The sequence below is a fragment of the Rhipicephalus microplus genome, chromosome 10 (genome assembly GCF_043290135.1).
Source record: "Rhipicephalus microplus isolate Deutch F79 chromosome 10, USDA_Rmic, whole genome shotgun sequence".
In the NCBI taxonomy this organism is placed as follows: Eukaryota; Metazoa; Arthropoda; class Arachnida; order Ixodida; family Ixodidae; genus Rhipicephalus; species Rhipicephalus microplus.
Genome location: NC_134709.1, coordinates 61,618,210 through 61,632,858, shown reverse-complemented (window position 1 = coordinate 61,632,858; position 14,649 = coordinate 61,618,210). Strand labels below are relative to the sequence as shown.

Below are 14,649 nucleotides of genomic sequence, written 5' to 3'. Positions count from 1 at the left end.
GCTGAAGTTGATTTATGTAAAAGTGTCCAGGGCAAGCATGTTCGCGAGCATCAGCGCTTCCTATCAGCTTCTCGTGTTGCTAATACGCATGTTCTAGTTGGCATCGTTGCGCAAGTGCAAACAAGTGGTTATATGAACATCTGCAACACTTCAAAATATGTCTGTGTGTGTGACATTTGTAAATTAATTTAGCGTAATTTTATGATGTGACGCTCAATAAACAAATTGCAACATGGTCACCTTTCTTCCACATGCTTCGCATAACGTGGATTCCCAGGTACGACGGACCTGCCAATTTTTTTTTTACATTTTGCTTACCTTGAGATGATTTAGTTACTGTATTGCTACTTCTGCATAGACAAACACTTTGGTCCAAAGTATGGATTAAAAAAAAAGACGTGACGGCTAGTGGTGCCCCAAGAAAAAGAAACTTTCAGATCTGTCACGTCATCGCGCACAATACCCGAAGAAAGCGATATTATTTACAATAAAAGAGAAGGTAATGCGAGTAACATTTAGCACATTTTAACGCTTACGAACGTCCTTATTAAGAAAGTGAAAAGTACTGAGTCAGACACAGTCATCTGCGGGCCGAGCTGCTGACAAAAGGTCCGCGTGCCGCGCCTTCGAGACCACTGACCTGCGAAAAGCGAATATTTACGGAAGCACTAGGCCTTACAGTGCGAAACTTGCATCTCCGGCAGCGCCTAGATGCACACGCGCACCGCGGCGGCAGTCATGCGGTTGCCGGTATTGCTACAACATACGAGAATCGGCGTAGTATACGGCTCCAGAAATTTCTGCCATCTGGTATTACTTAACGTGCAGTGACACCAGACATAACAGGAGGGGGGCAGCATTTTGCATCTGTCGAAACGGGGTCGCCACGGCTGGAAGCTAAACCTCAGCTTTCAAAACAGCAACCGAGGAGTTGCTATATAAACGAAGCATGCTATGCTTTGACAAGAGTCATATTTAGAGTGGCTAACACATTAAGATACCGTTTGTTCATTTTGTTTTGTGATATGTAATAGATTATCGACAGTAGCATGAGTAGCACAGTTTGACTGTATACAAACAACATCTTTTGCACGAGTCCTGCTACACACGTGCGAGCTTATTGGCAAGACATCAGCGGAAGGAAAACCTTTTAAGCAGGTGTGATGTGTGGTGCGCGCACTTTGAACGCGCAAATATGTGGTTTAATTGTGACGTAGTGCAGAACGCGCACTCATCGGCAGTTTTTTTTTCTAAAAAAAAAAAAAAAACTTGAATAAAAGGGGGGCGTATGTGATGTGTGGTGCGCGTTCAAAGTGCGCGCCTTTGGAAAGTGCGCGTCACAAAAACAGAAGAGAACAGAGTGCACGCGCGGTGCTGCCTAGACAACGACGAAGACGACGACAGTGAAGATGTCGCGTGCATGAGGACGCGTGGCATCCCGTGAACAAAATAAAAGATAAGGTAACCAATGATCATAGACCACGGAGATTTCAAGGCCCAATGGCTGGGTACCACGAAAGTACAGAATCTCCAATGAGAACGAGACAAGTGGGCCAGAGCTGAAGCAGGAGCCTAAGGAGACGAGAGCAAGGGGAGTTCGAGGAAGACGGGGCAAGCGGAAGGTCGTCACCAGACCGGGCGCTGAAGATGGGCCGTCGGGCGTAGGACCCGAGCCTGCAGGTCTTCAACCGGCCGGGGCCTCCTGCCGTCGTGTTCCCGCTCCAAAGGACCGTGGCCATCCGGTCCTGAACTCCTTTCCAGGGCCTGCGGACTTTGGTTCCGGCAGGCGAGCTACAGCCGTCGGGCTCCGGGCCCGAGCTGTGCGCCCAGCTGCTTGACTAGGTCGACCCTGGTTCTCTGACGCGTCACCACCAGCCTGCGTTCTCTCGTCACAGACGGGTCCACACTCCTAAAGCCAGAGCCACCACGTTCCGGCCTGGTTTCTCGACGTGTCGTCAGCAGCCAGCGTTCCTTCATCCCCGTCCTGCCCGCGTCCTGAAGCCGGAATCACCGCGTTCCGGTTTGCTCATCGTCGGCGGAATTCAGCGTGTGGGTGAGACCGAACAGATATCTTGCGCTACTCCCATCACTCAGCCCCTTTCGAACGTTAGGTTTGGTTACTGACTTTGAACGTTTTTGTTGGGTGTTTACAGATGTGTTTCGTCATGTCCAGTCAACTGTTTATTAAGTGTTTTGTTTTGTGAGGAATCTTTGCCTTTTTTTCTTTTCAATTAAACTTTTTGTGTGTTTCTTGGAAACCGAACGGCTTTGTCCTTATTAGAAAAACTCTCTGAGGCTCAGCCCGGGAGAAACAAATCAGCAATAAGAACCCTGCATCACAAATTGGCGTCCGCTGCGACAGGACAAAGTCGTTTGTTTTTCCAGTAGATTTTTTGACGCGGTTAACACGATGACGAACACGTGGGAGTTAATTGAGTTGGCGGATAAAATGGGACTGACGGGAGCGGAGTTTAGAGTATGGTACGAGGAGCGGATGGAGAGGGAGCGTGAGCAACGGGCTGCGGAACGAGAAGCTCGAAAGGAACAGTTGGAACGGGAGACGCAGGCCAAGAAGGAGCAGCTTGAGCTCGAGACGCGCGAAAAAGAAAAACAGCTCGAACTGGAGACACGCGCAAAGAAGCAGCAGCTCCAATTAGAGAGGGTGGATTTCGAGCGGCGACTCGAGCTTGCCCTGGCAAGAACGGGGAAGCTGGGGATACAGAGGAGTGAACGAGTGGCTGAGGTGTGCTCTGACAGCAGTTACGTCACGAGCGATTTGAATTTATATCAGGCTGACCCTGTACCACCTCATGACCTTTCGCTAGAGAGTGAAACTAGGCAAGCGTATGACAGGGAGGTGGGTAGTGAAGAAACTAAAAGGCTCGAGGAGCTTATTGAAGCACGGGAATGCTTCGTGAGCATGGAACAAGAACGTTCCATTCAAAGTAAAGGGTGTGTTAAAACCTGCGAGAAGTCAAGCACACTTCATGCAGAGGTAGGATTGTCTCTGAAGAGCTCCATTGAAGGAGCAATAAAACATCTAGCTAACGCCGGCGAATGCCGTAATGAAAGCTCCGATCTAGTTTCTGCCTTTTGTTTTGGGCCACTGGATGTAGCAACAGGTGCTACGTGCACAGCTTTTCACGATGAATATAACTCGCCTATACAGAGAGAGGGCTTGAGTTCTCGAGAAATTGTAGATGATGCTTTCATGAGTAAACTGGAGCAAAATGCAGAAAAACTTGAAGAACAGAGAGTAGAGTTGCAGTGTAAGTCAGCTCTACGTAGTAATGAGGATAGGCACGATGACTCGGGCAGAGGGGTTCAAAGTTTTGATGAAAGAGCAAGACAAAAAGCTGAAGTGATGGAGGCTGAGCACGCAGGGAGTAATGGTCCAGCAACTCATTGTACGAGGAAGGACGCCGACTGGTGCTCTCTGGCATCTTCGGTTGAAGAGGTCGCATCTCTAAAAGTGTCTGAACGATTGTCGGCTTACGAGCTCAAGCAAGGCGTTCCCGGGAAGCATGAAGTCATTCAGACGTGGTTGTACTGGCGCACCTTGAGGCAACGCTTCCGACTGGCATACATCCATTCCAGTGTGTATGCTTGTGATTTAGAGGTTGGGCGTCTGGTGATCCGCAGCTGTAGGTTCAGACGAGCTTACGGCCGACAATTCTTCCACCGGCGTCGAATTCCTCACTCTTGTCAATTGGTTAGGGCCACTAAACATTTTGTTTGGGACGCTATAACTTAAGCGTCAAGTTTGATTTCCTGGTGATTTCTTCTGGATCTTGGTTTCGGACTGCGGAAGGCTGTTTCATGGGAACAGTTTAAGAAGTTACATGCAATATAACATTGACTCGATGTGTAGTTCTTTTTTTTACCTAATAGGGTATATATAAAAAAAAATGGGCTGTATTAAACAGGCTAATTTGGGAATTTTTATGATCCGCTAGTTGAGTTCAGAATTTTTTTGCTTCGTGTGTATATAGTGGTTAGCGAATGTGGACCTTTGGACGATGTAGCGAACTGTAGCCCGGTGATGTGTTGAACTGCGTGGTGCAAATATGTGGTTTAATTGTGACGTAGTGCAGAACGCGCACTCATCGGCAGTTTTTTTTTCTAAAAAAAAAAAAAAAACTTGAATAAAAGGGGGGCGTATGTGATGTGTGGTGCGCGTTCAAAGTGCGCGCCTTTGGAAAGTGCGCGTCACAAAAACAGAAGAGAACAGAGTGCACGCGCGGTGCTGCCTAGACAACGACGAAGACGACGACAGTGAAGATGTCGCGTGCATGAGGACGCGTGGCATCCCGTGAACAAAATAAAAGATAAGGTAACCAATGATCATAGACCACGGAGATTTCAAGGCCCAATGGCTGGGTACCACGAAAGTACAGAATCTCCAATGAGAACGAGACAAGTGGGCCAGAGCTGAAGCAGGAGCCTAAGGAGACGAGAGCAAGGGGAGTTCGAGGAAGACGGGGCAAGCGGAAGGTCGTCACCAGACCGGGCGCTGAAGATGGGCCGTCGGGCGTAGGACCCGAGCCTGCAGGTCTTCAACCGGCCGGGGCCTCCTGCCGTCGTGTTCCCGCTCCAAAGGACCGTGGCCATCCGGTCCTGAACTCCTTTCCAGGGCCTGCGGACTTTGGTTCCGGCAGGCGAGCTACAGCCGTCGGGCTCCGGGCCCGAGCTGTGCGCCCAGCTGCTTGACTAGGTCGACCCTGGTTCTCTGACGCGTCACCACCAGCCTGCGTTCTCTCGTCACAGACGGGTCCACACTCCTAAAGCCAGAGCCACCACGTTCCGGCCTGGTTTCTCGACGTGTCGTCAGCAGCCAGCGTTCCTTCATCCCCGTCCTGCCCGCGTCCTGAAGCCGGAATCACCGCGTTCCGGTTTGCTCATCGTCGGCGGAATTCAGCGTGTGGGTGAGACCGAACAGATATCTTGCGCTACTCCCATCACTCAGCCCCTTTCGAACGTTAGGTTTGGTTACTGACTTTGAACGTTTTTGTTGGGTGTTTACAGATGTGTTTCGTCATGTCCAGTCAACTGTTTATTAAGTGTTTTGTTTTGTGAGGAATCTTTGCCTTTTTTTCTTTTCAATTAAACTTTTTGTGTGTTTCTTGGAAACCGAACGGCTTTGTCCTTATTAGAAAAACTCTCTGAGGCTCAGCCCGGGAGAAACAAATCAGCAATAAGAACCTGCATCACAGCAGGCAGTATCCATGGCTAACCTAGTCAGAAAAAGTTTGCAACCGAATGCCCTCTTTTACGCTGGTTCTAGCCAAAAGCATAGCTCGAGGCGTTCCTTCCGCGAAAATCTATTGCAAGATACGCTTTTATTGCTACCATTGCGTTCGTCTGACCTGATTTCACTTGCGTCATGCCAATAAAAACAAACTCGCGTACTCCTTTTTCCTACCTGCTGTAGAAAGAATCTGCGTATTTTGCCCGGTTAGTTTGACAGATTAAGCCAATGTGTGCCTTACGCTTGGGGCATCGAAAAGATGAACACAGCGTCCGACACAAAACTGACAGTACCTTCCGTTAGAGTTGAGTAAAAAAACCGCGTTTACTGAGCGTACTACTCATTTGTCTCTGGGACATTAAACCCCACATATCAATCAATACTCATTTGTCTCAGATAATTTGAGATACACCCAGTGGTGCTGAAAAATTCGCGTGTATCATTTCTAGGCAACAATCTTGACTACCTGAATTTTCAACAACAGCTCAATGATAATATTTTTTTTTCTTTTTTCCTGAATCATAAGCAGACAACGCATGCTTAACTTTTGCCCATCTACCGCTGTGATTATGAGCAGAACTTTTTAGACATGTCGTATTTGGGGGCATCAAAGTTTTGTTTTTCGAGAACTTAATATAACTATCAACAGCAAGCATGTTTTTTTTAATAGGTAACAATTTTTACAAAAGCGGCGGAACAGTGTCATGATACTACATTGGCAATGGAGAAGCAATGTCCCAGTGATATTGAATTCGTACACACTGAAAAAGGAATTCCAATGTGTATCAGGTCCAGAACACGTGACAACAAAAATATGGTGCTCTGCTATTACATATTGAGGCACATCACTCTTTACAAAGTGAAATGGTTAAATATTGACTATGTTATAGTGACAATGCTGAGAATCGAGGAGTTTTGAAATACTGTAACCTCTCTCCAGAAATTCCTCGTTCACTCGAGCAGTCTCTGTCGAGGACTGCCCATCAACCATGCATTCATATGAAAGTAGTGACCATGTTTGCAGTAAGTAAACGACTAAATTAGAACATGAATCTTCTTTCAATGATTGGTAAGTATTCTTGGCTAAAGCCACTGAGCCCTTCAACAATATACATTGTACAAAATCTGAGTAAAGTGAGCACGTTGTTCGAATTGAAAAGACCGCTACGCATAAAGTATGCCGGAGATTGTCTCAGTGTAGATCCCACTCACACTTTGAATCGCTTCTGTGCGAAAGCCTTATTCGTTCACTAGAACACTTGTACGCTATCTGAACAGCTATACTGAGAATTAAAATTTTCTAAATTGTCTAAAAAAAAGTAAAGTTGTTTTGACTAGAATTGGTGCAAGCCATTCATTATACAACCAAAAAAAAGAACAGGCAGCTTTTTGAGTTAACTTTGATTTTTCTCTCTCTTCACTCTCTGTGTGTTTATGTGCGCTCACCTTAACCATTTGACCTGGGTGACAGTTTGCGAACCTCACACCGATTTCTTCTTTCATTTTTTTTGCTCCTTTTTGTGTACCTTCGTCAGCCCATTGAATGACAATATTTTTTTTTCTCCGTCTCTTCTCTTTTCTCTCTCTCTTCTTTATACCCCCTTCGCATTCCCGCAGCGTAGGGTTGCAAACCGGGCATGTGCCTGGTTAACCAACCTGCCTTCTTTTTGTTGTTCTTTTCCTCTTCCTTCTGCGTACCTCAAAATGTTTGTGAGTACTCTTTGCGTGGGTGCGTTGTTTCAAAGCTTTGTTTTAGAGAGACCACCAACACTGTTGCTTCCTCCTCTTCTGCAATGTTGTTTGTTATCTTTCGCATGGATGGTTTTTGTTGTGGACTTATCTTTATCAAGTCTGTATACACTGTGATCAAAAACGCAATAGCGTGGCAGCAAATACACGGGACGAGAAAAGAACGGACGAAGACAAGCGCTTGTACGCGTCCCTTCTTCTGTCATGTATCTTTCGCTTATGCTCTATGACGTGTCTGATCCTGGAGTACCCACTAGCCCCATTCACCACACTTGTAAATACTACCACTTCAGACACGAAGGTTCTTCACTTTTGCTCAAACTAGCAGTCTGCTCCCTTCAGTGCATAGAGATGCGTTAATGCGACAACGCTCATAGGTTATTAATGTTCTGACTCACGTCTGTGGGCGCCATGCCGGTCATGAGAAGCATAGCCGGGCTGCGTTCCCACGCCCCGAAACCCCAGTGCTTTTCTCTTGGAACGAGCGACAAGCGGCGGGAAGCAACAAAGGGATTAAAATGAGGCAACTTTCACTGTCCGTGAGCCAATATTCTTACAGGAATTTCCCCCGTGATTGCTTGTTTGGCGAGACGGTGAGGCAGACCAACCGCGCAGCTTGTGTCTGAGCGATTAATGCTCGCTAATCCTCTGCTGCCCTTCCAGGGAAAGGCGGCAGAAGCAACTCAACCGCCAACTTGTTCCGGAGGGACCCCCCTTCCCCTCTCTTCAGTGAAACTGACCGGAGGAGCATCGCGTCAGGAGGTGCGATGACTATACTTGGTGGCCATGTGTTATTGGCTGATTCCAAGCTGGTTGGCGTCATGTGTGTGATTGGTGTTTCAGCCAAGGAGGAGGAATCCGACAGGGCTCAAAACGACGCTGCAGAGGACTGGACATGGCTCTGAACCACGGTATAACGGTTCATCTACCACGCTCGAGGTTTGCGGAACTTCTTACGCTGCAAATAGTTGTACATACTGCCAGTAAACCTGTTTTTTTTTTCTGTTTCCCCAACTTGCCCGCGTGGTTTCCTCCCCAGTCCGGGTTGGACGTGACCCTGATATCTCGGCAACCTACGTCCGTGGGGCACGTCGGTGAGACACAGGTCCGGCACAATAAAGTGATCACATTGCAGTCGATTTAGCGCCTTAGTTAAGCGATGCTATTATTATTATTAGTGCAAATATTTCCGTTTTTTTTTTTCGTGATGCGCTCCTGCCTGGATCCTGATGACAGAAATGGGGAGGTGCTTCTGAAATGAATAAAAATAACTGAAGATGCTCAAACAATATTTATAAGACGCGGATGTGAGTTTAGCTCCGTGGGCGTTTCTGCAATCATGCGCATTAAGGCAGTGAATTTCACGAATAACTGCTAGGTTACAGTTATGGGGCAACCATACGTCTGCCACTTCTTTCTCTTGTTCTGCCGAAGAGCAAGCTGCCCATAAGCGGACCTGTGGGTTTTTTGGCCATTTACGAGGGAGTTATTCCCGCTTCTCAAAAATACAGATGCCAGTTGCCTCAATACCATTATGTTTTGTTCCGTCTTAATATCGATGCAGCCCCACCCCCCTCCGATCTTAGGTTGCCTCCACAGCCAGTATGCAAACCCGTTTTTCATTTCCACACGTGTACTTCTTGCCTCCACTAAGCCGAGCTTCTGAAAGTTACTCGATACCGGTGAATCAGGCCGACTTTAGTGCTTTACATCACGGTGCAGGTAAGTTTTCTCAGTGGTGGACGTTCACTGCTTACGTTGGAGTATTGATGTCCTCTATGCCTACAGAAGGGGTGGACAAACCGATGAATTGAAAGAAGCGCGAAAGCATAATTTAGATATGAAGAGACACGACACAAATATGTGCTCTCTTTTTTCACAACGAAGTACTCATTTTCCTCAGTTCTGTCACAGCGTTGTACTGATGACGAGTCACAAAACAAATTATGAACATATGTCGAAAAAAAAACGAGTCAACACTCGGAGACCAACCATGTCGGATTCATACAAGTTTCTTGAAATGTAATCAACCTGTCCAATGCGTCGGCTCCTTACGAACGAAGGATCGTCACATTGCACATTATTCTGTTGTCGTCACTTGTGTAGTAGAGAAAACAGTCACAGACAATGAAAATACGAACGATTTTGAGCTAACTACAATGCATTCTCTAGTTTCCTGTTTGCAACACAGCGTTTATTCTCTGCATGGTTTCGGCTTGCACGCTTTACATTTGGCCACAATCTGCTTTGGAAAGCGCGTGAATCCCGTTTATAGTGTTTTCGATTTATCCCTCGTGAAATCTATTGTATTGAGCGTTGTACTCACATTTGTACGTGAGTGTATGTAGAGTGGTACCCGCATTCACAGAAGCGCCGTTGAAGTGTCCGGAAAACCATATCTCTTAGAGCTCAAATAATAAACTACCAATTTTTTATCGACTTCCTTCCCAATGACGAGTGGTAGCTACATCAAATATGTTGTGCCACTCTCCTCTCGAAAAATGGTAGGAGCAAAGGGATTCTTTCTTAGTGTTCGGCAAGTCTTTATGCGCAAATATTTTCATTGCTGACCCCATAAAGACACCATAACTGTGCTGACAGAACGGAACACATTGGCAAGAATCTTAAACAGGGTGAGCGGACCGGTCACCAGTGTCGCCGGAACAGACCTGTTAGCGGTAACGTAAATTTTCTCGAGTGTAGTTTACGGCGTAGGTCATCAAGACGGAGACGGTTCCTGTTTATGGCTAGCCAAGCGGGCTGTTATTTGTCAACGTGTCCATGCTCCCACATCTGCTCCCAGAAGTTGATATGAAACCCACGGTGGAGTTCGTAAAATGTCTATGGTAGCTTACACAACGTTTTAATTGTGCACACGATCGTGATTTACCAATACGAAGCTCCACGACGTTGATATTGCTACATGAATATTGTCGACCATACAGTTTCTCGAATATACACAAGAGGGAACTCTGGCGCTAGTGTCTACGGGAGCTACAGCACATAGCGCTTCAGCGAGCATGGGAATTATGGGCATGACATGGATTTGCCTAGTCTTCGTACTTTACGTTCATTCTGGCTTCGCGTGGCATGAAGCTGCTTTGTGACAAAACAACAATTGACAAATGTTCAGCTGTTACGCTTCACCCCATTATTATTTTCGGCTTACCATTTCAAATCGAATCGCGAACTGAATAACGGTTTGTTCTTTTCTTCCCAAAACACAGCAATAAACGAAGCCGCAAGTACATTGGCCGCTCGCGAGCACAAAGACTCGAAAAAATTCATGTCATACCCGTAATTCTTATGGTTTTTGAACAATCGAAGTGCCAGTCTTCCCTCTAGTTAATTTTAGAGAACTCTATGCTGCCAACCTCCTGAACCACGCGCATGTGCGCCCGATGAACATAACGAAGATGTCTCGCTGATCGCTCTTAGAGCCGAGCTGCTTCACTGTGCAACAGCTGTACTGTGCATAGACTCTTTTTGGGAGACACATGGACCCTGCCATCCTGGGCTGTGAAGCTCAAGTTTTGTCGTTGCACATCGCGACGTGAACTGAAAACGCCATGAAGCATCGTTCTGCACTAACGCAACCCTTTTCACGTGAAAGCGTCTACCGTAACACTGTTTATTTAGTTGTTAAGTATGTGAAACACAAAGATTAACAGCCCATTAAGGCGGCACCAACACTCATTCGTAAAATGATCTATATCTAGCAAATTGTCAACGCTGCAAGCGACTCTTCGTTCACGTCAAAATACGGTTTTTTTTTTGTTGTTGTTGTTGTTCTGTCATCCCAACAGATATCAACTTTTTAGTGCCTGCGGATTGGTCTCACAGGAAGAGCACGCAGTAGCTTACTAAGCGTTAACGTTTTCGAAAGAATACTTACGAACTTTCTCGGGATTGGAAATTAAACGAATTGAAAATTGCTGCACGTGGCTTTCCCGAACATCTCTACTGAAACGTTCCCTGCGCTATTCATATGCTACCGTATGTTTTCATTACGAAATTTTTATGGAGTCATATATTAGACACATACTTCCGTAAGAATCTTACGGAAACATGTGAAATACCTATAGTGGTACACGAAACGCCTCGCTATGAAACTAATTGCAGCTCAATGTGTAAAAAAATTTGGAACACCGCCCAATAAATGCTAGCAATATTAGACACTTAGCTTTTCTGCTGTTTACTTTCGCAGCCTGCGCATGTCTACCCATCTTCTTTTTTTTCGGTATTGAAGAATGTCTGCACATTAGTGTTCAATTCTTTAATTTCTGTGGCATTTATATTACATTGATAAAACGATTACAGCTATTACTACCAACCCTTAATATGCTACGGTGTCCCGTCTCCGAAATTTCCAAGTCCGCCCACCGCTAAACTAAAATGCTTGCCACTGTGAAATATGAATTCATTTCTCCCTAAACTTATTACGTGGGTTCGCTCTCCACCAACCCCAACCTTCAATTGAAACCGCCGGCATTTTTTCCTAACTCCGTAGCCTTATTTCAGGCTTCTCATCATAAAAAATGTTATTGCAAAAAAGCCAACTTTCAAGGCGGTCAAAATTTTGTTTTCATGAATTTTTCGGTGCTGTTTGAACAGTTCCTCCTCCATTCTAACGCTACCAATAGTTTGCGTTTATGTTGTTATAACATAAAACTCGGATAAATCTTTTAACTTTGTCAATAACACAACTATTGAAGATGCAAGGCCTTTCGTGTTTCGCGTTGCATAGTTGCTGCAAGGGAACGCTTACGGATAAAGCAGTAATCTGAAGCAGCTACTTGCACCACAACATCTTAAGCAAAGCGGTGAATTTAAAGGGCCTCCTAGACAAAGTTTACTACACCTTGCTATCGTTCATAACTCACCGGAATCTGTTCTTGCGAGCAAAATGTTTAGACAGTCTCGACGATAACTGTCTTCGCGTTCGGCCACTATGCAAATTCGTGACTAGAAACTTCAGGAATGGTGGAGTTCGGAAAGACAATGAAGTCATTTATTCACATGTAACTGTGATTCGGGATTTTATATATCTGTCAAAATATTTCCCGAGTGCGCTTTAGCAAAGCTTGGGAACAACAACTGTGTGAAAATACGCGTGGCTGATGAAGAGTAATCTACGTTACATTGAAAGAGAGCACGTGCATAGTTCCGAAGTGCGCAACTTCCGAACTTTAGTTCTTGCCCTACTGTGCCACGTTCACAAAACCGAACCAAAAAATGAACACCGCTGACAAGGGGAACCATCGTTCTACCGGAGCACCAAAATTTCGTAATCCCTAGCCCACGCTAGAATTTTCGACATAGAAAACCCATGCGTCATACGCGTCACTTGCTAGAATCAGGTGTCCTTGAAATCACATGTTCGGTAATGTAAACCACCTACAAATTCGTCGATTTTGTCTAAACAGCACAACCAGGATCGCATGTTCGGCACAAGGGGACGAGTATCTATAGTGAGGAGCCAGGGCATGTCCTCGCAAAGAGGAGACGAGAACAGCATGCTAGCATACTCCGCGGGACACAGCACTACAGCCAAAGGCCAGAAGACACGTGTCACTCACCTGAGCAGCTCTGTCCAGGTATCCTCCGGTGTAGGCGAGCACGGGAAGCTTGGCGTATCCCGCGGCCAACGCTGCCGCGAAAGCTGACGGAGGCGGTGCCATCGAAACCACCAGCAGAGGCCTGTGGTTCTCGAGGGCGGCGCACAGGGCGGCCAGGGCCGCGCGCGTGTCGGCGTCCACGGCGAGCGTGACCGCAAACCAGGGCCCCGGCGAGTCGCCGGGGCCCTGGCCCGAGCGCGCCAGCACGCGCCGCAGCGCCCGGGCCAGCGCCGGGGCCGAGCGCGCGGGCAGCGCGGCCAACAACGCCGGCGCCTGCGGCTCCGAGCAACGCACCAACAGCGGAGCCAGCAGGACCAAAGGGAACAGCAGCGCGGTGGGTCGCGCCATGACGCCGAAGGCGCCAGGGCCCCCGTCTCTCTCGCGGCTTCCGCCGGGGTCGGTCGGGCGCTACCGACAGCCGGACCGACGCTGCGGCCGCCGCAGCGGCCGCAGCGGCTTCAGCACTCGGGGCAGCAGCAGCAACAGCAGCGGCGGTGCGACGGCGACTTCGGCGGACGCCATTCTCTGTCGTCCCGGGTCAGAGTCGCGTCGCCGCCGGTGATGCATGGCCGCTCGAAGGCGCCTCAGCACCACCGCGCCGCGAGCACGCAATCCTGGCACGGGACACACGGCAGCACCACGCCGCAGCCAGCAGAAGCCAACCCGCCGCGACCGCGCGGGCCACCACACGCCCGCGCAAGTTCTCTCCCTCCCTCTTGCTGGACCCTTTCACTCTCCCAAAACTCCGGGAGTGTGCCGTCAAAGATGCAGGAAGAGCGCACCCGATGCCACAGCAGAGAGGTCTACGTCTCTCCGAGAGCAGCGCTCGAAGCGGGGGCTCCCAGTGCTCCCGACATGTTGAACGATGGCAACACATCGGCCGGCTTCGAGCTCGGCGCATTGGGATTCCGAAAAGCGCCCTCAGCGGCTCCTTGCGGAGATCCGCGGAAACCATGTTTCAATGAAAGAGAAAAGGGAGAAAGGGGTTGTATGCGCGCCGATCTCAACTTTGCAATTCAGCAGTATTTAGAAACGCGAGTGACCTGAATATTGCTCAGTAAGTTGTCATGTACTGTGAATATAGAAACATCCAGCACAAATTATTACGGCTTAGACCTGATTAGCGGTAAAGGCCTACAAATTGTACTCCGCATAGACGTCTACGTCATTGTAGATGACGGTCGGGAGGTGGCACCACGAGTGAAATCCCGCATACTTTCCGCGAACCCTTGGTGGTGTGGTCCCTACAGCGGCTTGGAGCCTGTCTCAGTAGGTTTTCTGACCTCCAACAAAAGCTGGACACCGCATTCGCTGCTTCCTTTTTGTTGCCGCTGGCGTGCTTTCCAGCCTGTTGTGGCTCATTATTGATCACACTGGCGACCTCCCAAGATTGCCGACGGAGGTCTGGTGACACGCGCCGCATAAAGAAGCAACAATGTTCCTCCACCCGCAACAGCTAACAAAAGCGGCAAAAGTTAAAGAGCTCGATTCTGGCGACAGATGATGCGGGACGCTGCGTTTCGGAGCACTCCATTTGCACTGACGTCACTCTTTTGCCTTTTGTTTGGTTTAGGGCACTGGTTTTTGCTATCTGCGTCGCGTCAACATCGTGGCACCGGCTGGGAGATGCCTTAAACAAACTTTAAGCGACTCAAAGCAGGATCGGCACCGGTATTCTATTTTTTTTTCACTAGATGAGGTGTGATGCAGTGACACACAGCGAGCACAGTGTGGTTTCTTAAGTGCGTCATATATTTTTTTTCTTTTGTCACACAAAATGATGCCTTGTGTTTCGACAACTTGCTTTAGGGGGCAGTGGGTGGAGGTGGGGCAGGCGAAACTATTCGGAAAGGGACGGGGGGGGGGGAGTTATCGTTTTCGTACCCCGTACTGACACCGCCTGTTATTCGAGGCTCGAGACTTTCAATCCTGTGGCTTCCAATGCCACGGAATTAAAGTTAAGTTACCATGTACTTATCAACTCGCCCGACGTTTGGTTTTTCTCCGAGTTTTCACATTTCTCGAACAAACGGC

The 14,649-nt window shown here is 47.8% G+C and overlaps 1 protein-coding gene across 1 annotated transcript in view; it reads right to left on the bottom strand.

Annotated features, from left to right (window-relative positions):
- Positions 1–12,963, bottom strand: part of LOC119181659 (glutamate receptor ionotropic, NMDA 1) — a 229,980-nt gene extending 217,017 nt beyond the window's left edge. The window contains exon 1 of the mRNA XM_075874662.1: positions 12,577–12,963. Coding sequence (XP_075730777.1) covers positions 12,577–12,963 — 387 coding nt within the window. The remainder of the gene's footprint in view (positions 1–12,576) is intronic.
- Positions 12,964–14,649: the final 1,686 nt, after the last annotated feature.